The following is a 27040-nucleotide window of genomic DNA, read 5'->3' as shown; positions in this document are numbered from 1 at the left end:
AAAACAGAGAATTTGATAATGTCACTGAATTACCTTTATAGAATTTGATTTATAAAAATTAAAACAAATACTTGCATGCAACAGGATATTTGTTATGTTTACCTTGAAGTCCATTAAGGATAGAAGTGATTTCTATGGATTTAATATGAGCTGTATCAGAGTTTTTGGCATCAGTAAGATCCAATTTGGATACCATTTCAGGAGATGGATTTGTCTGAAATGGTGGTTTTGACAAGCGCCGAAGTTTACAGTTCTTAGGAGAATACTTTTCATCTTTGTCTTTTTCTTTGTCTAATTTATTCTAGGTTAAGAAAAAAAAAAGGTATCCCATGTTAGCCATAATAGATCATGAGGCATTTATTAGTAACAATGTTAAAACTCATTTTTAACTCAACGTTACAGACTATTATTAAAAAACATACAAAGAAAGAATACAAACAGTCCCACAAAACAGTCAGAAATGTTTTTTCAAAGTTATTTAACAAATACTACAGGATGAGAAATAAGTTTTTGTCTAATATTTATATTTTAATAGTGGAAATAAATTAGCAATCAGATAGGCAATTAAGACTAGCAAACTTCCCTACTGCTAATAACTGGTGTTACAAAGTCTGTAAAAATTAAATCACAATAGGCTTAAATTAAATATTCACTAAAAAAAACAGAAACATAATTTCAAGCTGATAGTTCTAAAACCTGTAAGAGTCTCAATACAAAATGAGAGTTGGGAATGACACAACTTCAAATATCTTCATTCAGTTGACAGCTGGGAGTAACAAACAAATGACTTGCTATAAAGTCAAGTCAGTGGGGCAACCCTCCTGTATGACTGATAATGTTTCAGGAAAAAATGAGAAATTTTTTGAAATTCTCTATTTACGAACAGATGAGCAGAGGTTAATATATTTCTTGGAAACTATTTTTTAAATTTGTTTTAAAAATTATTTATAGGACTTCCCTGGTGGCACAGTGGTTAAGAACCCGCCTGCCAATGCAGGGGACACGGGTTTGAGCCCTGGTCCGGGAAGATCCCACATGCCGCGGGGCAACTAAACCCATGTGCCACAACTACTGAGTCTGAGCTCTAGAGCCCTCAAGCCACAACTACTGAAGCCTGCGTGCCTAGAGCCCGTGCTCCGCAACAAGAGAAGCCACCGCAATGAGAAGCCCGCGCACCACAATGAAGAGTAGCCCCCACTCACGGCAACTAGAGAAAGCCCGCACTCAGCAACGAAGACCCAATGCAGCCAAAGATAAATAAATAAAATAATTACCAAAAAAATTTACAGGAAAAATAATTTAGATAAGCTTCTAAATGATAATGTAGAGCACTACGTAGAAGTAAACAATTCTGAAGTCCTGTTATATAGTGAGAATATAGAACATGACTGGCTATTTTTACAATTCTCCCAAAGATGGTACATAATTAGTATCATTCTGGATACCAGAGGAGAAGTTATTCTGTTTAGGGTAGTGGTTCTCTAAGTGTGGACTCTGGCCCAGCGACATTAGCATCTTCTGGGAATTTGTTAGAAGTGAAAACTTGAACCAGACTCAGATCTAATGAATCAGAAACGCTGGGGATGGGCCAATCTGAGTTTCAACAAGTCCTTCAGGTGACTGTAACACATGTTCAAGTGTGAGATCCACTGACTTAGAGCACGTGGGCTGAATTCTCTGGATGCACTGAGGCGGCTTATGTGTAGGTAGACTACCAAAACCTCTCAATGATTAGTGCTCTTCTCATTTTCCTATTCTTGCCAGCCTTTTCATCACTTTATACCACAGATCATAATATACCATGCATTATGAAGGCAAAAATAGTCTACCCCACGCAAATTTCAAATATGGCTTTTAACGCCTATCAGAGGACAGCCTTGAAAATAGTGGTTCTCACAGTCAGATGAGATCGAGTGATGGGTATACAATATTAAATATTTTCTAGGAAGCTTTTTCAAAATTCACATGCCTCTTCCCTTATGACCCAGAATTTTAAATGCCTGGAAGGGGCCGAGAACTAAATTGAGAATTAAATAAATATTTAGAAAAAATTCCCCAAGTGTAATATTCTAACATTGATTCTCCTACCCCTACCCTATCTTCTACCTGAGAAATACTACTTCTAAAACTTGCTCTGTGTAAGGAAACTGGCTTGTTAGTGCCACACACACACAGCTCTTCTAGTAGCTTAGAGCGATGCTAAATGTAGCATGACTTCCAATAAAGACGAAGAGTGTCCTGAGTTGTAGCTACTGAGTTGCTATACCAAAACTTTAAAAATATGGACCCAATTTCACAGTGAGAAAAGAATAATCACTCTAGGGGAAACTTTCAGTATTTAGGGCCACTAGGGTATCATTTAGCCAGAAAGTAAATAGCGCCTCACTTTTAATATGAAAATTGAATTTCAGGAGAACTATTAAACACTTCAACTATATATACCATTCAAAGTATTAAAGAGCCATTAAAAAGATTTAAAAATATTCTAAAACCTAGTTAATGGTTCTACTTTCTAATAAAACATTAGAAAGATTCAGTCTTAGAATGAATAAGCGTAATTCTATCATACATAAAAGTAACCTTAATTTCCATACAAGCTCATTAATAGATTCCCCACGGTATCTATGTAGAGTTTGCCTAATAGTGTCTTGTGAGCACATTCTAAGCCACTACCTATATGGTCAGAGAAAGATGAAGAAAAAAGAAGAGCTTCAGATAGGCTCTCCTCTGCCTTCAGACACCTCCTTCTCTTCCTCTAACGGTTTACAGCTATTACAGTAACCCCAGGGCTCCCAGCCACAATACTTAATGACTCCTAGTCAGAGACTAGAGGTGTAGGAAACAGTTGAAATGGGTAAGTGAAATCTGGCTGAGTGGACTTATACAATGTTGGAACTGAAAAAGCCTCAAAGATCATTTAGTACTGTTTTCAAAATGCCTTTCCATAAGCTGACAATCTTAATTGTACGCAAATCTAGCATTTGATAAATTTGCTATTTCAAGAGAGTATTTCCACTCTACCAACACTAATGCACACACACTTAATACTCATTTTGGAGGCAGAGTTCCTTAATTAAGAGCTATAATACAGCAAAATAAGCACTTACCTTTATTTTCTTGCGATGTTTTATCTTTGGCACATTTTTATCAGCAGGTCGTACTATTTTATCTGCTTTAATCCATTCATCATATCTAAAATTGAAGGAAATTAACATAAATATAAAACACATACCACAGAAGGAACCATGCCATATTACAGAGAAACTTGTAAATAGAATCAGAACATTTCAGAACTGGAAAGGGCCTTGGAGGCCACCTAGTTCAACTTCCTGGTTCAAGAAATGAAGTTACCACGGCTCAAAGAGAGAGATGAAGTGACCTATCCAAGGACACAATGTCAGCTACTGGCTGCGCTAAGACTCAGCAAGGTCTCTGGACCCCTGGACTAGCGCGCACTCCTTGCTCCGCTGCCCCAATGAGAAACCAAGTCCGTGCAACAGCTATGAAGAAATCCCAGTATTTCCTATACTTTTTTGTATACTTTCTTGTGTTCGTAAGCAGCAAGTAGCCCATTTTTCCTAACCGTGTCAGGAAGCTATAAGGGGAAGCACAGCTCTGCCAAGCCTCCAGTGCTGAGACACTTCCTACGTGTGCAGGCAGCTGAGGGCCAACAGTCGTGATGGCCTCTCCACTCAGTGCTGGCAGTCTGCATGATTTTACAGGGTGCAAGTCACTACTGACTGCAATAAATCTACTTGTTTAAAGGGGAAAATAAAAGTTTATTTTCGTAAAAACTCAGCCAGAAAGAAGAAACATTAAAAACAAATTAACCTCTTTTTATGTTTGAAAGTTATCTACATTTATTCTGGAAAATGGGAAAACTCACTGACATTTTTAACTCAAGAAAATGAACAACTGAAAATGAGCTTTAAAATTAAAATGTCCTCATTACCAGAGGTATTAAGTGAAGTAATAAAGACCTTAAGTCAGGAAGCAAATGACCTGGGTCATTAGCTTATTAATAAATTACATTCTTGCTCTAGATAGGACTTGTATCTGTAACAAGTCCCAGGCAGAGCTATACTGCTGGTGCAAACCACAGGCTGCGGCAAAGCTGAGGGCTGAGCCGCACAATGGTTACGGCAGTGTCTGCTAGAAGCTGCTGAGGGCCACAGTGATAACTGGAGAGGACGAGGAAAGAATGGAATGAGTTCTAGAGAAGACGTTACATATCCTTGCTGACTAGTTATGTGGCCCTGGTCAAGACGTTCTCAACCTCAGACTTAGTTCGTTCTGTATAAGGACTACATTAAAAAGATAAAATAAAAAATAAGATTGCATATCACATGTGGCTCTTTGAGGATCAAATATATGATAAGTGCTTTGAAACAGGTTAAGTCAAATATTATTCTTCTACTAAACACACTCCTCTGGTATATATACTGGCACACTAGCACCTACCTGTACATTTATAGTAATTTTAATTTTCCCATTAATACTCAAAATTGCATGATGCTTGACAAGAAAGCAATTTAGTTCCTTCCAAAATTAGAGTGAAGGTGAAGAATGAACAGAAAATATATCTGCCCTCTACAAATTTGAATGTGAACTTCTAGAAGTTGCTCTTACTTGAATATAGTTATGGAAATCAGTGCTATGTACTTTAAGAAAAAACAAAACAAGCTTTCTATCTTCTTATGAGATAAACTAAAAACAGTTCATGATGGTTACACATAACATCAGCATAAGCTAAACGAAGATATAAGAGTTTTTTACCTTTCTTAACCAAAGACTACCTGTTGTACAATTAATTTTGTAATACCAGACATTTTGACTACCAGTAAGAGTACTATTCAATTCCACTTGGATTTTTGACATGAATTATTATATTTCAAATTTGGGTGAAACAGTGGCTTTCAATGCAAGAATATCACCAAGATATTGTAGCTTTGATGGAGCACCAAACACATCAAACAAGCAAAAAATACTTACTGTCCCCATAATTACAATGTTCACCGTGACAGAGAAAGATTTCTTTACAAGTCAGAGGTAATGTATTTTGCTTAAATTCTCTTAGGAACAAGGTATAAGGAACATATACATAAATAAAATAGTGGTTACTCCACATGGTACAGGCTGATGCTCACTGCCTAAGCTCCACTAGAGTACGGATACTATATGTTAACTATTTTCTCCTCCACCCAAACATAAACTAAGGATGGTATATAAGAGGACTGGTTATCAGAAGAACTTTAGTGAGTTTGGGGGTGGAAAGAGGGTTGAGCCAGGCAGGAAACAAAAAAGAAAGATTCTGGAATTAGAAGAAACAAACTATATACGCTTCTAAAATACTTGAACAGCAGTAATTAAACACGATGGTCTTACTATTCTACGTAACAATTTTGTTTGAAAACTACTGAATGTTCTGTATGGTTTTAGGAGATTCCTTGGGAAATTCTTTAGATATGTTTCCTACTAGAGCAATTACACGGTAATGTATGGTTCTATAAGTATTAGCTAATATTTATACTGTGACTCCTTTATTATTTGCCTCTTTCTATTCTCCTTTCTCAGTGCTTTTTGTTTGTTCAGGCATTCCCTTGTTCTAATACTATTCTTTTAGATTTTTTTTCTTTTTTCAGCTAGATTTACGCTGCCTTTCATAAAATGTAATAACACAACGTTGTTATTGTTATTATAATTAATATCCTTCAGAACTAGAACATGCCTTAAAAATCTATCAAGAATTTATTTCACAGATTGAGAAACTCAAACCATGGAAGCAAACTCACGTTGCAAGCTACAGGCTTGCCAAAAACCACTATGTGAGGAGTTAGAGAAGAACGGGAAATGGACTGCCTGTTAAACAGTGTAATACTAGAATGATTACTACTAGGCAGGCCAGGTCCTGTTCAGAGTAAGCATACAGAAGAGTCCAGACCAGCAACTGAAAAAGCCTCGTTAAGAATGCACAGTATGAACCAATCCACGAGGAGGGAGACGGATGAAAACAATGCGTGAGAATTCTGGTTAAGGTAGCTTTTTCAAATTACAAATGCCTTTAACCAAACAGAGGTTGAGACCAGTGATGTAAACATTAACTGAAAAATTTCAAAATGTAATGAGGTTCCAAGTAGCACTTTAGTTGCCTGACTAATCTTACAAGGAAAAAAAAAAAAAAAAAAAAACGATGATCAGAAAATAGAGATAGCTATAACTGATCATTGTATATATTTTAAAAATAGGAAATGTTCTTTCCCTTTATGTAATTACTGATTACAGTACTATTCAGGAGTTCTATTCTCTTTTCTTTTCTTTTTTGTTTTTGGCTGCAAGGCATGTGGGATTCTAGTTCCCCAACCAGGGATCAAACATGCGCCCCCTGCACTGGAAGCATGGCATCTTGACCACTGGACCACCAAGGAAGTCCACGAGTTCTATTTTCTTTACAGAATACTTTCAAAGACCAGGAAGGAGAGAAACATAAATTCGTGTGGGAAAAAAGCAAAACGATACACCCCGAAAGGCAACATTTCCTACTGACACTAAATTATATAAGAAAGAGTTAGGTCAATTTAATTTTTATTTTACTAGTGCTTGTTAACTTAAGTAATATTAGTGGGTTAAGATCTCTGATTCCCTATCAAATACCAAGAATAAAGACTTGAATGAAGGGAATTTAGTTCAGAACTACAGAAAAAGCTGCCACTGATTCTGTTTATTCTATATAAACTTAAACTTTTTATATAGTCTATTTAATATACATTAAAAAGAGATTACAGCACATTTACTTTAGGCATAAGAAAATAGTCAAAGAAGATAGAAAATGGGAAAATTTAGTTCAAATTCAAATATCTTGGACACCACAGAAATCGAAATTACAGGGAAGTGGCAAACAGCAGAAAATTGCAGCTAAGAAATAGAAGACCATGAAATATTTCTCATTTCTCCTTGGGGCACCATACCAAGTACAGTATCCATTCATCCCTCAAAATACATTCTTAAAGAATATAAGAATTGGAGCTTCCCTGGTGGCGCAGTGGTTGACAGTCCGCCTGCCGATGCAGGGGACACAGGTTCGTGCCCTGGTCCGGGAAGATCGCACATGCTGCGGAGCGGCTGGGCCCGTGAGCCATGGCCGCTGGGCCTGCGCATCCGGAGCCTGTGCTCCGCAACGGGAGAGGCCCGCGTACCGCAAAAAAAAAAAAAAAAAAAAGAATACAAGAATTTAAAAAACTAAGTCAAATATAAATTTTTTGGTTTTAAAATGCTTCCATCCTCTCAAACATTCCCAAATACATGGACATGCTGTACCTCCCTCACAGTGGCTCTCCAATATTCTTGATTCAGCTTTAAGTACGACAAAGTGAATCAAGACATTGGAACGCATATTCTGATGGGGTCTCTCTACTGTGCAGGAACTACAAACAGCTATTTAGGGCAACAGGTATTCAAAGAAACCACGTTATTGTTAAATACCTAGATTTCTCCCCAAGGCTAGCAGGCCTATTGCTGTCAGCTCTCATGTTCTGTGATAATGTAGCTTGAAAACTAGGAGAGAAATTTAAGCTAAGTGGTTGGCCTACAAACAAAATGACCTGCAACTTTAATCCAAGCAATAGAGTTTTATGAGAATGTCTAAGGAAAACAAGGAAGTTTGGATTATTGATATAAACTATACTACCTTTAGTTGGACTTTAAATTTAGAAATTACGAACAGAAGAGAGTAATTGGCCTGTTTGTGACAAAAGGAAATACAGTTTGCCAGGGCACAAGGAAATTAAGATTACTAAATGCTTCCATTTAAAAACAAATATCAAAAAACAAAGAAAAACAAATATCGGGATAAATATTAACAAACACTGAGTTCGAAAATGAAGACTAAGTCTGTTAATGATTAGCCCATACTTTTTCAATTCAGTTATCAATAAATTCATTGTAATTAATGCGTGGAAGTCTAGACAAGTATCTTATCTGATATTTAAAGTACTAAGGAAAATATTTTCAAAGAATATACTGACTTATTTGAGAACAGTCTATTGAGATCATCTAACATTCAACTAACGGAATAAACATGAATGAACAGATGCATGAGCCACTCATTTAACTTCTAGCCGTCTGTTCCCTGACCTACCTAAAATGAAGAAGGTAGAACAGATGATCCCCCAAATTAAAAAATTATATGAAACTCCCAGACTAGAAGTCTACAGAAGGGCTTATTCACTCGACAAATACTTCTTAGGTACCTATCATGTGACAGGCTCTGCGCTAGGCACTGGGTAATAAATGCACCACAGCTCCTTATCGAGTTTACAATTTAACAGAGAGGACCACACTAATCAGTCATTACGTAAGTAATAATACAAACCTCTGAACCATTCGAACAAAGTAGCTACATAAATATTTGAAATTTTAATGTGTCGAATTAAAATATTTATACAAAGCTAAAAGGAACCATTCAGAGACCATTGCATACTTGCTCTCACCAGAGAAAAACAGAGTTCTAAAAAGACAACGTTTTGACTTTTTTTTGGATGTGCTGGCAAATCATCTAAGAAATCATTTAGCAACAATAAAAATGGAAAAGAACATTAGTCAACCAGACATAAGATACCAAAATGGTTACTGTGCCCACATCAGTTCAGATTTTGGTTCTGCTTAAACCTAACTAAACCACTTTCAAAGAAATATCATCAGCCATGTATTAATATAAACCCACACAATAATTACATGCAGAATAAGGATACCGTACAAATAATTTCATCAACAAAACTGAACTGACAAAATACTTAAAAACTCATTATTTAAAATATGCATACAGATTATAAAAGATAAAATCTAATAACTAACCGTTAATATAAGTGAAATATTAACATCATTTGTATGTTGTTTTCTGTAATGGAGAGACTCATTTCATAATTGCTGAACAATATGTATTTTATATCCTGCCTATCTATAGGCAAAAAACTTAATATATGTCATAAAACTAACTTAGCTTTTAAAAACCTCACATCTGAAGTGGAAATTTAGGCCCTCTTTAGCATGGAAAGGAATTCTTTCCCCCTTAATTGAGGAAGAATATAGGAGGGAAGAAATATGACATTGTAATAGAAAAAAAGACCAAGTCACGATGAAGAGCAGCACTAGTTATTATCAATTATAAACTTTATAAGCAACTTAATCAACATTTACCTACTTTATGAATTTTCTATAATAATCTCAATTTACATATTTATTTTTAATGTGAGAGAATATCTAAAGCAAAATTTAGAGAGACCTACTGACTACAGTTTAACGCTTTTAGTCATGTACTCAGGATAAAACAAAGATAAAAGCATCATATTATTGAAAAAATAAAATTCTAAGCATGCTATTAACATTTCATATTTCCACTCCATACAACACTGTTAAATCCACATCAAAGAAACAGGAATGGTGTTCATTGTAATAAAGAATATAACAGTAGGATGATAAAAACATGAGTATTATAGCATCATCATATTAAAGATTTGACACAAACAGCCCAAGAGAAACGTACTGTGATTATATAGATCTGTTTTCCTAGAGAATTTAACTTTGTAAAATGAAACAAAGGTGTAGGTCTTCAGGCAGAGGTAGTATCAATATATAATGTTAAGAACACATCACAGAGCATTGTACCAGGCTTATAAAGACCACTGCAAATGGTTAACAACTCTGGCACTCATTGTATTTTGTGATGCAGATACTGACTTCTAAAAGTATCCCCAAAGTTTGTTTTATTAATATTTGGTAAGCTTAGGGGATTAGTCTGTTTGTGCACATTTAGACAAACATACTGATGTAACTTGCCAATCTACAAAACTATGAAATGGAATAGGTCCAAGTTAATGCTTTACATTAAATGTACCTGTCAATCTACAAAAAATACTAAATGGAACAGGCCCAGTTAAGTAAACACGCAGAGAGAGAACAAGAGAGAGAGAAAGGAAAAAAGGAAGAAGGAAAGAGAGAGAGGCCATTTGAGTGCAAAAATATATGAGTTTATTAATCTTCTTCACAAATGAAATTTTTATTTTCACTTGCACTGAAAAACTAACCAACTTGAAAGTCATTTTTTAAGTAAAATTATATATATATATATATATTTTTTTTTTTTTTTTTTTTTTTTTTTTTGCGGTACACGGGCCTCTCACTGTTGTGGCCACTCCCGTTGCGGAGCACAGGCTCCGGACGTGCAGGCTCAGCGGCCATGGCTCACGGGCCCAGCCGCTCCGCGGCATGTGGGAATCTTCCCGGACCAGGGCACGAACCCGCGTCCCCTGCATCGGCAGGCAGACTCTCAACCACTGCGCCACCAGGGAAGCCCCCGAAATTCATTTTTATGTTCCCCTTGTTCATTGCTTACAAGCTTTCGTTTAAATTCCTCTACATGTAGGACTGTCTGATACAAAGCATTTGCATGCTGTAAAAGAATTCTTCACATGAGCAGTAACATACAGTCCTTCGACTTCCCTAGTAGTTTTAAATTTTAATGCTTTATAGCATAAAGAGAAGTAAATAGGCTAGGAGACTGTGACATAAGGGTCTATGGAGACAAGAGTTTGGAGATGACAGTGAGGTATCAAGAAAAGAAGAATGGCACACAGGAGGAGCAGGAGTGTGCAAAGAGAATAGGAAGACTTGGTGAAAGAGATACAGGCAATGTTCCCTTTCTCCCCTTAAAACAGGCTGACAGATATTTCCTTGGAAACCATTGTCAAATGGCCTTCATTTATAGTTCTTTAACTTTCAACTATAAAAATAAAGCAGACAACTTCCTAGATAGAGTACCTTGCTTTCCTTTCTATCATTACCAGAATAATTATTTCAAAGCATACGAGTAGAACAACTTTGTACTCTCATCAATATTCCTAAGTCCAAAGGCATGTACAATGTAAGTATGGCAGGGAAGGAACAGGGAAATTAAGCTGAAAAAGTGACATAAAATTCTTCAAAGGAAAAAAAAGGAGACAGGGACTGGAAGAAAGGTCACAGGACACAAGCACTTCCAATCAGATTCATTCAAGTCTCTTACTCTCAATCCCATTTTGGCTACTAATTAGGAGTTGGGCTCTGTATATTACCCAAAGAGGTCATTTAAAAAATTGACTACCATAATCATATATAAAAATTAATTCAAGATGGACCAAAACCCTAAACATTAGAGTTAAAACTACAAAATTCTTATAAGAAAACGGGGAAATTTTCATAACACTGGATTTGGCAATGTTTTCTAGGATACAACACAAAAAGCATGAGCAACAAAGAAAAAATAGATAAACTGGACTTTATCACAATTAAAAAGACACTATTAAGGGCGAAAGGACAATTCTGTGGGTTCACAGAATGCGAGAAAATATTTGCAAATGATACCTCTGATAAGGGATTAGTATACAGAATATATGAAGAACTCCTACAACTCTTTAACAACAACAAAAAACAACCAATTCAAAAATGGGCAAAGGGCGTGAATAGACATTTCCCCAAAAAAGATATACAAATGATCATATAAAATTAAGTACATGAAAAGATGTTCAACATCACTCGTCATTAAGGAAATGCAAATGAAAACAACAATGAGATACCCAATAGATTAGCTATAAATAAACACTTTTTTAAAAACAGAAAATGACAAGTGTTGGCAAGGATATGGAGAAATTGGAACCCTAATACAATGCTGGTAAGAATGTAAAATGGTGTAGCCTCTGTGAAAAACAGTTTGTTCCTCAAAAAGTTAAGCAAAGAGTTACCATATGTAAAATGATACAGAAGAGGTTCCAGTGAGAAAACTAAGCCACATCTGTCCCAATTCCCCACTTGTCTCTATATTCCATAGGTACCACTTTTATATACAAGTCCCCTTTTTTAGATTTTGATTTCTGCTCTACATCCATTTTGTTGCCAGAAGGTCCAATCTAGTTCAATATTCGTTTAATAGTTACCATATGCCAGGCATGTGCAGAACATTCTAGATGTGGTAAGGGATATTAATGGAATGAATATGAAAACTGAGGGTTTTTTTTTTCATGTTATAAAATTAAATGCACTTCCGTAATGTGGTCCCAATATAAAAAGCTTAAAACAATGGAAAAAAATTTACCCACAGTCCTACATGGAAGTTATATTCTAGGAGGTCAAATCCCTTTGGCTCCAAAAAATAATTCAGAAAAATTCACTATCAGAAAAAGTGACTCAAATCAGGACTGGAAAATCAGGAACAGAATGTAAAATAAGTTAAAATGGATACCAGAAGAATAAAAGAAGAGAACAATTAGAAGGGAGAAAACACATAAAGATAAGAAATGACAGAATGACCGAGGGGTGGTTTTCAATTTGGGAAAAGTAGAAAAGGAAAATAAACCAGAAAAGTAGTTGCAGCTGCAGCAGCCGGAACCCACGTGAAAACTACCACAAAAGGAGCGGTCAGCTGGCTCAGGCACTAAGGTAAGGCAAGTAACAAGAGGTCAAGAAATAAGGGATGGAATTCGGCTAGATGGGGTCCCTGGTGACCGTTCTGGAGGCGTGGTGGAGGCGAAAGCCTTACTGGGTTGGGTTTACACAAAAAGAACAGGAGACAAACTGGATAACAAGTGTAAATAACTCTAATTGTTTTTGCTGGATGGAAGTGGAGCAAAGAAACAGCACAGTAGGGAAAGCAGGGGGAAGCTCAAATGAGATGAGAGAAATAACTGCAGGTCTGTATGTGGATGGGAACGGTTTAGAACAGAGTGAGAAAATGAGAAAGAAGGGGAGAATTTCTGGGATCATATCTCTGATTTAGGCAAGAAGGTATGGCAGTTGGAAGACGGGTTTTAGATAGTAGCATGCTTGTTCACCTAAGGCTAAAGATGAGAAGGCAGAAAACACGGCAGCAGATGTAGGTAAGAAGGTGATGTAGTGGAATTCTGTAGAAATTCTCTTATTTCAATTTTTCAATGAGGTCACCAGCTGAAAGTGAGGATGGGGGAAGAGTTCCTGGGGATTTGAGGAGATAAGAAACCGTGTGAAAAAAATTTTTTCTGTAACTATGTATGGTGATGGATGTTAATTAGATTTACTGTGGTGATCCTTCTGCAATGCATACAAATATCAAATCATTATGTTGCATACCTGAAACTAATATAATACTGCATGTTAATTATACCAATAAAAACTGTAATAATTAAAAATTACTCTCAAAAAAATGAAATAGTCTGAGAAAGTAGAAAGGGCATGGAAGGAGGACATATAGCGCCCACTTGAGGTTCACAGTCACGAATTTAAAATAAGACCACTCATCGTGGTGGTTTGCTTTCCTCCAGACAGGATCAGCTGCACAGGTGCAGGCAGGGAGTAGTAGCAGTGTTAGATTTCATCAGCCTTCTTGGGGTTTTGTCAAGCAGGTACTACAAAGCAACAACACAAGAGCAACAGAAGAACACGGGGGTTTAAAAAGAAAAAAAGATTCTAACAAATGACTGAAGAATGCGAGCAACATAACGAGAGGATGAGGGCAGGGGGGAGACGGGGGCTGTACATGCTGGAGAGGCTCTCCCCTCACCTGGACAATGAATTCCTTGCTAGGGACTATTTCTTTGTACCTTTAGTGCCAAGCACAGTATCTGGCTTATAGCTGTTGAACTTATGTTTGCCAAATAAAGGAAGATATTTGATAAAAAGCAGCTGAATGTTCACAAAAAATGGGATGAAACCCATTTGTTTGTGAAAGCTTTTTACTAGTTCCCACTCCACCCACTCCCTCCAAGGAGGAGCCAATTTGCTTAGAAAAATAAGGTATTTTTAAAATGAAATTCATTTTCACTTCATATAATATACTTAAGCATAATTCATCTTACTTTCAGTTTTCTATAACTTGTAACACGGACCAGAACTAACTGTTGTTAGTTATTTAAGAGCTTTACAGTTGAAATTTTAGTGTCTCTTTTCTTTTTCTTTTACTTAAGGGTGCCATTTAATGCAGTTGGGAATCTTCAATATTAAAAAAAGTTCTCTAATCAAACTCCAAACTCCTTGATTATGGAAAGCCAAAGTAGAAATGAATGGAGAAAAATAAACCAGCATCGATACATAATAAAATACTGATGTATTTTAAATCCCATGCCAAGTAGCCTAGATAGTTCCAACACACTTGGTTGTTTTACTGAACAAGGATAGCTGTTACTGAACAAGGATAAATCCAACACACTCAAGTTTATGGTCAGTGAATTTCAAAGTAACTTCATTTTCAAACGTCAATCTCATGTTTTATGGCATGACCTAGAAACTTGAGAGTGAAAAGGATCAATTAGCTAATGATACTAAAAACATCTATAAAATATTAACATCACTAAGAGAAATTAAAACAAATATAACAAAGAGCCTATGATTAAAAATTATTGAAGTATGACTATAATTTTTTAAATGTATGGAGATATATTTTTTAAAAGACTAAAAGACAACACACAACAGTATTAGTAGTGATCCTTTCTTTTATGTACTTTCTCATTTTTCTATATTGAATGCTACTTTTAGATGAGTTTTTAAAAATTCTGTAAAAAAGCATGTGGTGAACTAGTAAATGCTATAGCACTGGACAATCATTTTACATATGGCCACCATATATGAAAAATTCTGTAACAGTACTGTACCATTTATAAGTCATTATGTGGTTTAGGATCCAGAATTCTGGCTATTTCCCATAAATGTAATGTAAGTATGTAAAAATGTCTTTTTTTCCCATTGTAGTAAGTAAAAAAAAAATTGGCCCAAATGCTATCTTGTGTAACAAAAAAATTAAGATTTTCAGTTGTGAAATAAGGGTATAAATGAAAATTAATGTAAAGGTTTAGACAGCACTTTAGAAAAAAAGGAAAAATGTAGAAATTACAAGAAAAACAGTATTTTTCTAAGAAAGATATTCTTATTTTCTTTAAGAAAAACCTGCTTGATGGAAAATGTTTCAGATCAAACAAAACTCAAACATCTCCATACAAAATTTCCAATATGCTGTTGTAATAAACAACTGCCAATGAAGATAAAACTATTTTTATGAAACTTCATGCATATATCTTCATTTCTAATTGCACATCTCAAGTGTAAACTCAGAGATCAAGCTGAAGATCCCCAAAATAATAGGAAAACAGTTGTAGAGCTGATGAGGATTTGCTGAGGTCCTCATTAGATTAGCTTCAGACATGAAGGAGGAGCAAAAATCATAATTATTGCTTATTCATCAATAAGACAGACTCTTTGGTTATTAATCCAGAGAGAAATAGGAATACTGTTATGTTGACTACAAGAAAATTAACTGCTTCATCTACTGAAGGACAATTGTTTTCTCTATGATGCTGGAGTCTGTAGAGATCCACCCTACAGGTCTTCATCAAGACGGTAAGTTTTCTTCTTTTGAACGTTCATACCATACAAACGTGTGAGTCGTCAGAAGTAGATGGCATCCTTCTCGTTAACACAAGCATGTCTTGTTGAACCAGGTCTTGTTTTTCTTTTCTATATTATTAAAAACTTGAATGCCTCAATTTAAAATCCTTCCTTACCCTACCCAACCCCCTATCAATTTCAAAGCTCAAGTAACTGAACATTCTTTTTACCCTCTAAAATCCAAGTGCTTCTAGGACAGGATTACGCTTTCCTTTAGTAAATCTTTTCTTAACAAAACAAAGTTGCATCTTAATTGCAGAATAATTTTATGAATGTCTCAATTCTTATATCTACTAAGCCCCTTCTGTTCATGAGATAATTAACAGAAAATAATCAAGCCCTCATTACAGTGAAATTTGAGAAGGCCTAAATTCTATCCATTTGTCACAGAATTTAAAGCATTTTATAAAGGCCACGAAGAGAACTGCCTCATTATATAAACTAGCAAAATAACCAGAAGAAAAGAACTGAAAAAAAGAGGTAAAAGATGATGCAGCTCAGATTATCTATCTTGTGGGCATTACTTAGTAATTATTAATTTTTGCTGATTCAATTTTTCCTTCCTAACTTTAAACTAACATATTCAACATTTACATTTACATCCTACGCCAAAGTGGAACTCCCTCTACATTTATATTTAATAAGATCATTTAGTAAAATCAAAACAAACATCAAAAACAGGAAAATACTCTGATAACAGCTCTGAGATCTCAAGTGTCTTCCTTTGAACATGATCATTAATAGTCAGCCCTTCAGGTGAGGAAAATCATGCACCACAGGGGCAGCGCAAGAACCAACAGCCAAAAGGATAAATTACACACGATGTTGAAAGAGGTATCTGGAAAGCTTATATTTCATCAGGACAATACTGATGATAGGCATTCTTAAAATCCAAAACTTTGTTAACCTTCTTCGCAAAAATAATAAAGAAAAAGTCCCAAACAAAACTGCTAAACATTTCCTTATGACTTAAGTTGCTATTTTCTTCCAAGCTTCAGAATGGATCAGAATTGCACTTCTCCCTAATTAAGAAAGGTAATCAGAAGATCATGCTTCTAGATAGAGCTTCCTACTGCTGCAGAAGGACAACACAAATTGTACTTTTAAGAAACAGAGAGTGTACTTTTTTTAAGAAACAGAATTTGCGATGATGTTTTCTTAAAAACTTCCCAAACCACAGAATACAATTTAAATATAAAGTATGAGAACTGTATTCCTCCTTGAAGAAGACACTAGGTACACCGTGAAACTACCACTGAAAACTTCGATGGTTACCTTTTCAAGGGCTACAACTCTATCACAGGCTACTTCAAATATATCAAACATTCCATAATAAACAAGGTTTTTCTTAAAAGATCAAAATGCTCAGATCCCAAAACTGGCTTGCCAACTTTGGATAAAATTCAAACATAAAATTTCTTTGGATAAACCAAAGCAAACTTGTACAAGAAGAAGATTCAGTCTCGCCTTTCAGTTCCCTAGGTGAGTAGCAGTCGGATCATGCACTCTATTTCAGTCAAGCAGACTTGCTCATAACATTTCAACGATACTGTTTCAAACATAAAAATTAATTTCGGAGGCTTGTGAAAAAGGCTGTAACGCAAGAGCTGTTAATGAGGAGATAAGGCTTTCCTGAAATAGCTAAAGCTTCCTAAGAAATCACAACTTTAAAATCCCTGCCTACTAAAGGAAAGAAACAAGATTACAAAGAAGAGGTTACTGCAGCAAGGTGGCTGAAAATGCAAGAGAGCAAGAAGCCTGATAACTGGCTTGTAGACATCAAGAAGCTCAAAGCCCTTTTACCTTTTAAAGAAATTTTTCTATCATTTCACTAATAATGTTGCCTCTATTAATCTATATGCATAACATAAAAATCAGCTACATAGACTTCAGTTTTCCAGACACTAAGGATACCTCTGAACTACTGAAACCAACAAGTAGGAAGTCACTGAGCGAGGCACTTACTTGCCAAAACTACATGTTTTTTGTGTGGTATACTGTGCCCTCAATTAGAATACTAATAAATCTGTAATTCGTTAAGTATTAAAATAGGAAATTATTTTACAAGTGTTTTTAGGTAGTAATCACTAGCTAAAACTCAAGTTACCTCACATTCCATCCGCAGTAATGCACCAAGTAAAGGACCTCTCCACCTTCGACATCAGAATCTTTAATACTAGCTTCATACATTTTTTGATTTTTCCCTCGTCCATACCGCACTTGGACTTTCATGCCTGGTGGATAGCACTCAAACTCCTCTTCCGCACTGTTGTCATCCTCCTCTTCCTCCTCTTCCTCCTCCTCCTCCTCCTCTTCTGCTTCTTCATCATCTTCATCTTCCTCTTTATTCGTTTCATCTCTTGAAAGGTTTAAAAAATTGCAGTTAATAAAAGACACTTCATAAGCTTTTCAGTTCCAAACCACATAAAATGATAAAAATCGTGGCTGTGATTGTTCCGGGAACAGCAGGTTCCAAGTGTATGATATTCTCTGAGTTTCAATTTAATATGAAAAACTAAAACTGTGCAGGATGACCATGGATGGTTACAGAAAGATACATTCAGAGAAAATGAAAATGGAAAAGTAGTGCATTAAAAGAAAATGTCCAACAGCCAGAAGAATAGAAGTTGTGTTGAATAGCAAGAAACTAGTAAGGTCGAATGTAACATTTTTCTCATGTTTTATTGTAAAAGTGTTTTACATCTCAGTTGACAAAAACAACAATCATCACACCTTATAGCCATTTTCTGACTAAAAATTATTTTTCATTCAAGTATTTCCAACCTCAGGATGTTTAAACAAAACTTTTTACTAGCCAAATGGCTAGTCTTAATAACTTTAAAATAATTCCAACTAAATTTTCAAAAGTTATACTAAATGAAATATTACTTTACCTTTCACAGGAATATCCTACTAACTTCATATTACTATCCCATCAGGTTTTTTCTTTCTATTCTTCTAAACTTCAACACAATTTCTGCTCTCTTTAACACATATTTACTGCAAGTCCTCTTCTACCAATTCTCTCAACTTTAAAGTTCTGAAGAAATAGGTATATGAGAGGCCAATTCCAAATAATATGAAACTAAAAGTCATTTGCATTCTAGAAGCAGCAATGCAAACCATTCTGGTCTTTTCAATACCATGCACCTTCTAAAGCTGAGCATTCATATTCATTTTATATTAGCCACAAATCTGTATTCAACAAATTGGAGAAAATCTTAAATCATAAATCCTTCCAGGCACTAGATTTACCAAAAAAAAAAAATAAATTTCAATAGGAAACTCTGGACTATATTTAGTTTTAATTTGCTCTGCAATATGTCTATACTTATTACAACAGTTTTCTCTCAAAAAGAATCCATCACTTTACAGCTGACAAATGAATAAATGTCATAAAACAGAACCACAAGACAACTTAAGTAATTAAGCTTTAAAAGTTAATGGCTATTAATATTTATATAAAAAGTCTTCCTCCACTGATAACTTTAGTTTTATATTCTTATATGCTAAAGTACCAAATGAGCCAATTTTCTCTGAAATACATCACAAAGTCTACAAAGAGCCTTAAGAATTAATCCTATTTTAAAGACTCATTTACAGTCAAATAAATAGGTACTTAAAAAATTAAATGAATCTAGCTGTAATCTGAGATAAAAAATATGAACTCTGTTACTGAAAATATATTAACATTTCTATAATGAAGAAAAAATTATTAGTAAGGCTAAAATATCTAAGAAATTATCAGAAAGGGTGTTACGGATGATAAACTATTATTAACAACTTTACGTAAATGATTTATATATACTATATAAGTAGTATACACATATAAAATTAAACCAGTTAAGACTTTTTTTTTGAAAGAACACTACTTGTTTAAATCATAAAAGTATATCCCTGCACATCAGGGAGAAAAGGAAGTGTATTCTGGTGGCTACAACAGAGACTGATTATGTACCAGAGATTTATCATGCACCTTAGAATCATCATAAAAGAGATAATAAATATATGAGAGATAAAAAGTCGAAAATTTTTAAAACGAAAACTAACTCTAAACTGTATCTTACATTATATAATGCACTGAGCACAACTGGTAAATGCCAATGATAGCAAGCACAACCTGACTTAAAGTGGTAGCCAGGACAATCTTTTATTTAATCTGGAATAAAAACCTAATATTCCGTATTAATTTTAAAAAGCAGTCAAAAATTAAAAATTCTCATTTAATGTCAACCTCAGATGCAAAGCAAACAGGAATCACTCAACTAATACACTGAATTATAGAGAAGCAAACAACACAATTACTGGTTATCAGCCAAAGCAAATACTCTCCTCCTCCTCCTCTTAGTGGCAAAATCAGAGGTAAATGCACTAAACTAAACAGAACACAGAATGCCAAGAAAGAGAGCCTTTCAAAGTATAAGATACAGCCAGTACACAGGTTAAAAAAATTAAGTTGATGTATATATTACACACACATACATACACACAAACACACGCACGCATGCACGCCCCATTAGTTAGCTTTTAGAGAACTACAGTTTGGGAAACCAAATGTATCGACCAGGAACTTTTCATCCGAACTCACAAAGAAATATCAAATTTCCCAAGTTTGATGTCATATTCCTTATTTACAATGGAACAAATTAAAAACAAATAAACTACTTAGGTTTATTAGTACCTATTATGGGCCAGGAGCTGAACCAGACATTTTACATAAATGAAATGATTTACTCCCCCACACCTGGACTACGAGGGAAGGACACTGAAAGTTCTCGGTAGCAGCTAATTACTTAGAGAAAGTTTATATACTAGAAAGATACTTATACATTAATTCTTTATAATTATAAAAGTTTCTATTGCACTTATCTAATAAAATTCAGAGATCAGTTTTGGACATTTCTAACCCGTAAAGCTTCTAAAGAACCCATAACGCTTCTAAAGCAGTCACAACAGGAAAATTTCAGTTTGTTGTATGATACATTTATAAATATCTGTGGTAAATAAAAAGGCCATATAGTTGAAAGATTTTTAAAAATCTGCAAAATATAGTTTATACCATAAAAGAAGCTGAAGTACCACCTTGAAAATTTAAGATAACTATTAGTAACAAAGAGAAAATACAGGCTAATCACAGGGCTTTCCACACAGTAGATGCTCTGGAAATGTCTACATATTTAAAAATTCAGCAAAAAGCTGAATCCTTACGAAATTTCTTAATAGTTAAAACAGTCTCCAAGTAGCAGCAAGAGTACTTCAAATATACATTTAACACACACGGAAATATAGCCACGTAAAATGAACAAACACTTATACTATATTCATCTAAACCCAGTTTTGTTTCGTTTTTTCATGTATATTTGCATGTTGCGGCCAAAATTTCAGAAGAAAACTAAAATGAGCAGAGATTTTAGGCAAAGAGCTGAATACTTACTAAGTTTCTTAATAGTTGAAATAATTCCCAATATCAATAAGGAGTACTTGAAATACACATTTGTACACACAGATATATATATTACAAAGTATAATAAACACCTTTTACTATATTCATCTAAGCATGGTTTTTCCTCTTCCCTGCTTGTCTGCATGCTGTGGCCAAATTTCGGAAAAATACGAAAATGATCAAAAAAATATTTGGTTGTACTTATTTAAAAGAACCACTAACAATGGGAATATTTAGGTTTTATAAACCTCAGACACAAAATCAGATGCCAAAGATCACCTATAAAATCCAGGGGTCCACTGTCAGTACAGAGATTACATTGCTAAATAATTCATTATCCCAAACTGACCAAAACAAGTAAATGCTACTATCACATAAAACACAACATAATAATTCTGGCTTTTTAAAAACTAATTACTAGCACTTTTCCATTCTTATTTTTTGCTTAAAAAATGGTTACAATTCTCAAAATCTAGAGCCAACATACCATCTACAAAACACTGGAGAAGGCCATCTTCCCAAATTTATATTATCTGGTTATCCGGCAGAGGTTAAAGCAGTAAGAAGTGCTTTTCTCTAGCTCAAAATTTCATAAATTTCCATGATGAGAGCAAGAATAATGGATCAAAAATATGATCTTTTGCTACAAATTTGCATTAGTAGGGTCTCTGAAGGAGGCAAATACTATTTACATAATAAATGCAAATTTAAATCACTCATTTATTTTGTCAAATTTAGATTCATACATACACACACACATACAAAGAGCAAATTATAAGAATTCATTCAGCCAAAATGCATCTTAACCAAAAACAAATTTCTTACCCAGATTTTGCTTTTTCTTCTTCAGCTTCTACCTTTACGCTGAGGGATTCATCTACCCCAGTTGTCTCATCATCTTTATCTTCCAGATTTTCATTTTCTTCTGTTTTTTTCACATTAACCTCTTTTTCCTGATCAGTCTGTGTAGGTATAGATTCTGATAAATTCTTTTTACTTCCCTAGAAAAAGATCAGAGGAACTATACCAACAAAAGTAAAAATTGTCAACCTCATTCCATTATCTAATTGTTAGCAAAAGGAGGTACCAACAATACTAACATTGAGAAAGTTATTTTAAGAAACTCCTAAAACACTAGGCTAAAATAGCTAACAGCTATTTTAAACACAAAAATAGCACTTAATGAAGAAAGTGCACGAACAATAAAGTATAAAATTATATAATAAATTAACTATGTAATCTTTACAGAGGATGTAGAAAATGCACCAAAGAAGGCAAAGGACTATCAACAGTATCCTATTTACCAGAGAGGGCTGAATATTTTCCTTTCTTTCAGTACCCTCTTCAGTAGGCTTTTCTTCTTTTGGTATTACATTCTCCTCCTCTTCAATCTTTATTTCTTTGATTTCTGGTTCATTTTCTTCCTTAACTTTTATTTCTTTTACATTTTCACACTCCTTACAAGGCTTGTTAACAACTTTCTCTGGCAATGCCATCTGAAATTCAATATTGGCCGACCTACAGTACTCCTCAAAACCATATAAGTATCTAGAAATATGAAAAGATGTTACATTTGAGAAAACATTTTGAAATGTTATTGTAGAGTTGTAGTTCTTAAAACATGTGTTCATTTCTCCTGTTTAAGTGCTCAGATATTGAGCTGTGTTAATATTCAAATTTATTCTAGTTTAGTTCTTCCCAATCTTTTTTACTCAAACAGAAACATTTTTCAAAGAAAAATAAATTCATTAAAAAAAGATGCTAAAAGTGAAAAGACAGTCATCCTCTTAAATGTAGTAATTGTAACAACAGTAGCTATTAGAAGAATTAGTAATAGCATCTATTTGTTGAGCACTTCTTATATGCCAGGCACTGGACCTCTGAGTGCATGTAAAATTTTATTAACTCATCAGAGTAATCCTATGAGGCGAATAGTATCATCTCATTTAAAAAAAAGATGAAATCGAGGCTTGAGAGAACAAATAAATGATCCAAGGGCACAAAAAGCAAATAACCGGCAGAACCAGAACTCGAACCTGGGTTTATTTGACTTTAAAACTTTGGCATTAAAAAAAAAAAACAAAAAACTTTGGCATTTTAACTTCTACACATACTTTCCAAATTTACTTGGCCACAAAAACTTTCTTCACAGACACTCTCACAGATCTAGTATTCATGGAATACACTCTAGAAAATGCTATTATAGAGTGATTACTCTAGTAAAACTTTCTTGATTTCTTCTTAGAAGAAATTACTAGCCTCAGTTATAGGGTAAATTCCATCCTGCTTTCTAGGTAAAATATTGAATATAGCTATATCAAGTACACCTACTTACTTTTTATAAGCACATTTAACATTGTATCCTGCCGCTGAATTTAAGACAGGGATTCCAAGATCTTGGTAGACTTGTTTCCAAACAGCTCCACTTTCAATCTAACAGACAAAGTGAAATGAAAACTCCCAAATTAAAAGGTGGGAATGCGATAAAAGTTTGATAAATAATATGTGTGTGTGTGTGTGTGTGTATACATACGAATATTCCTATATTTCTCGGTTCCAGTCTCAAGGAATGAAAAATATCAATCTTGATAAATTCTAAATCAAAAATCTGGTTTACAACAACATTTTCAAGTTAAGTTTTGGTATTCTAACAAATCTCAGAGAATTACAAATGTTGAAATACTAGGCCATCTGACTTTTTTTTTTTTTTGGCCACGTAGCACGGCATGCAGGATCCCACTTCCCCAACCAGAGATCGAACCCTTGCCCCCTGCAATGGAAGCACGGAGTCTTAACCACTGGACTGCCAAGCAGTCCCCATCTGACTTTTAAAGAAACCCTGCTATATATAATAAATAAGAAAACATCCACATTCCTAAATCAAAATCTTAATGAAAAGACAAAGATAAAAAGTTTTAATGATGTATGATTTCCCATAAAATATATAAGCTAATAAATCAACGCAATTTTATGAATCTTAGTAATGCAGAATACTTTTTTTTCCTCCAGAAGAGTCATAACTGGATGGGCACCATACATCATGGCAACCTTAAGATAATTTCTTCAGTTCAACGAAGATCTTCTGCATATATATGCAAATAATATGTTTTCTACATATATAAGGCACAGTGATAGAGATTAAGGATATAAAGAATATTAAGACAGATCCCTGCTCTCAATGACCTTATAGTCTAATGGAAAAGAGACAGCGAAAGAAAGAATTTCCACTAATATGGCTGTTTTATAACTCAGGTAGTTTATGAAAGTTTGACAAATTTAACAGTAAATCAGAAAGCTCATTTTTGAAAATTTTTAATTAAATTTAAATTTGGACTGAGGAAGCTAGCTGTTTCTAACTTGTACCCTCCATTTTCTTTTCCTTTTATTCTTAGGTTTTTATTAATAAACAATTTTAGATAATTTTTAGATGAGAAAACATGTATGAAAAACATGTTTCACTTTTGATTGTAATACTTACATTATCAAATCCTCCAAGTTTGTGTACAAGTCTGAATAACTTAAAGAGATTCAAATTTCGATATCCAAGTACAGGTCGCTTGTTAATGGGTGTGCCTATTAAAGGAAACACGAAATCTATTAGAACCATGATACATTTTTAACTTAAACTCTGAAAAGATTCAAACATTACCCCAAATATACATAGTGCAAAGTGTGTATATATGAGAAAAAAATCCCTTGTTAATCAAAAACATGATACCTACTACTTAAACCCATTTCATTAAAAAATTTTTTTCCTATATCATATTTTTGAAACCTTATTTATATGATTTCATTCAACTTTCATTCCCCTGATGAGCAAAAGAATAAATACTAAATGAAGCAAAATAAAATACCAACAAAAATTTTTAAAAATCAGGGTAACAAGGTTTGGTAGAACTGAAAAAAGTGTTGAGATAATTGATGGGCAACTGCGTCACAATGAGAGTTATCTTTATGATACTTCCTTTGTATTTTACTAATTTTCTACTATTCTAAAGAATAATTCTAGAATAAAGCTATAGTGTTGTTTATTCTAACATGTGAAAATGCAGAAGGACACTAAAACTATCAAACTGTTAGGATGTAGTAGAGAAAACAACAGGATAGAGATACACAACTTACTGCCCTTTCCAAAAAACATACGACTGGCATAATCACATTTTTCACTCTTTTCTAGTATTAGATTTTATTCGTTTTCTTCACTTTTTTATTTACCTTACACAAAAAAGCTTAAGAAATAGCCTGCCTTCTTAGGCCAAGCCTCCATTCATACAAATAAATAATATAGGAATCAAGGACATTTCATATTGAAGAATAAAAAGATACCCACATTGTAGTAGCCACTATGATTTATGAGAGCGAAAAGAAGACCAAGCCAGCTTCTACTCATCAACAATACAAAACTGGATTAAAAAAACATTAATTCAAAGAGCAGAGTAGCACTTGCAAGTATTATTCATTCATTTTGTCCTTCTCCTCAAGCTAGAAAGCTTTCTGCCTCTCACCACTCCTTTTCTAGCATCTTCCCAGGAAAGGAGAAACTATACTCTGAACAGCAGATAAGCAAGAGAGTAACAGGGCCATAGTTATTGGTGGACTAGGTCATCATTGCAAATTAAAAGTTATTGTTAGGTACCCATTCCTCTTTCCCCCAATGCTCATATTTCTTAAACCACAAAAGCAGATTTGATAAGTTAAGCCCAGGCTCACCTTGAGACTTGGTCACCTTTCTCTATGGATGGTTTAATTCTGTTCTTAGTTCTATGTGGCTGGGTTATAAGAAGACTTATAAGGCCCATCTTAGAATGTATGCTCGCTCTCTCTCTCACTCACTCACATACACAAACACATACACATGCAGGGAATAGCAAACAGTGATTTTAGAGAAGAGGCTTTTCTACAGGCATGTATGTAGGCTCAAATAAAATGGTACTCTGATACCCATTCTGCTACTGTTTCCTAGTGTAAGAGTTCTTTGGCGGGAGGGCGGTCCCATAAATGGGTGGGGGGACAGAATACAGGAATTTATGGGTCCATGGCCATAATATCCATCAAAATACTGTCAAATTCCACGTTCCACTTCCTATGCGACAGACACCGTACTAGGATGCTGGTGATTGGAAATCAAAAAGATAGCCATGATTACCAGTGACATGCAGCTTAATAAACAGAATTCTTATTTTGAGATATTAATTATCTGATACCTACATTAATGATGAATAGAAGAAAAAACACTCACCTCTATCTTCCATAAATTTGTACAGCTGTTGAAGAAAGTTCTCCCTTTCCTCTGGAAATGGTTCTATTTCTTCCTAATTTTAGTCACGGAAGAACAGAATATTATTTTCCTCAGTTAAGCATTTCACTAACACAAGTCGATTTCCTACCAACAGCAAAGACTAATACTGGAATATTTCAAAGGCTTTTTACCAAGTTAAAATTATTTCTTAACACTAAGCTATTCAAAACCAGAAAGCCTAGACATTTCATGCTTTACAGAGAAATATGTCCTAAAAGATTATCTCAATAGTGACAGTTCCAAATGTAAATGCTCATATAAGAAATGAGACCAGCAAAATGATTCATGAACTTTTTACCAGATCAGAGATCTAGTCCTTCATAGGACTAGGTCATAGGCTCAAGAAGACCTACTCTCACTTATATTAAATTGGGTCAGGGTTTACCATCAAAACTAACTCTATTATTGCTCCTCAAAGAACTGAACAAGTGTGGGTCCCATTAACTGCGACTACAATTATCCTTCATTATATATGGCCCCACTGTATAGTGCTTCGAGCTTATAAAATCAGTAAAGTGGGGAACAAACTTGATCTACAATACCTGAAGATTCAGACTTAGGGAAATCTTCAAGTAATAAAATAGTTCCCCGATTTATCAATTACAAGGGAGGGACTAGCTTCTTGCTGCTGTGGCCAGGGGCTGTGGCAGTAGGGAGCTGGTCCTGAAGCAACCTGCAAGGAGCAGGGTAGTAGGTGAGATGGAGGAACGCATCAATTCAGTGACTATCAAGCCATTCAACAATATTTAATGAGCACCGGTAAGTGTAGGCACTATGCAAGGCGCTGAGTCAAATAAAAGAGAAAAAAGCGATGGCACCTGCCATTACAGAACATGATCAGGAGTAACTGCAGAGGAAGT

General features: G+C 34.6%; 1 protein-coding gene across 1 annotated transcript in view; it reads right to left on the bottom strand.

Moving 5' to 3' along the window:
• The window catches only part of ARID4B (AT-rich interaction domain 4B), a 125623-nt gene that overhangs the window by 17650 nt on the left and 80933 nt on the right, over positions 1–27040 (bottom strand). Inside the window, exons 12-19 of the mRNA XM_065894836.1 lie at positions 26121–26193; positions 24360–24454; positions 23217–23314; positions 22186–22429; positions 21707–21882; positions 17546–17797; positions 3108–3192; positions 103–301 (exon numbers count right to left, since the gene is read on the bottom strand). Coding sequence (XP_065750908.1) covers positions 103–301; positions 3108–3192; positions 17546–17797; positions 21707–21882; positions 22186–22429; positions 23217–23314; positions 24360–24454; positions 26121–26193 — 1222 coding nt within the window. The remainder of the gene's footprint in view (positions 1–102; positions 302–3107; positions 3193–17545; positions 17798–21706; positions 21883–22185; positions 22430–23216; positions 23315–24359; positions 24455–26120; positions 26194–27040) is intronic.

Source organism: Phocoena phocoena, chromosome 16, assembly GCF_963924675.1.
Source record: "Phocoena phocoena chromosome 16, mPhoPho1.1, whole genome shotgun sequence".
NCBI classification, from domain to species: Eukaryota; Metazoa; Chordata; class Mammalia; order Artiodactyla; family Phocoenidae; genus Phocoena; species Phocoena phocoena.
Note: the sequence above shows the minus strand (reverse complement) of the source record. Positions and strands in the feature narration are given on the sequence as shown.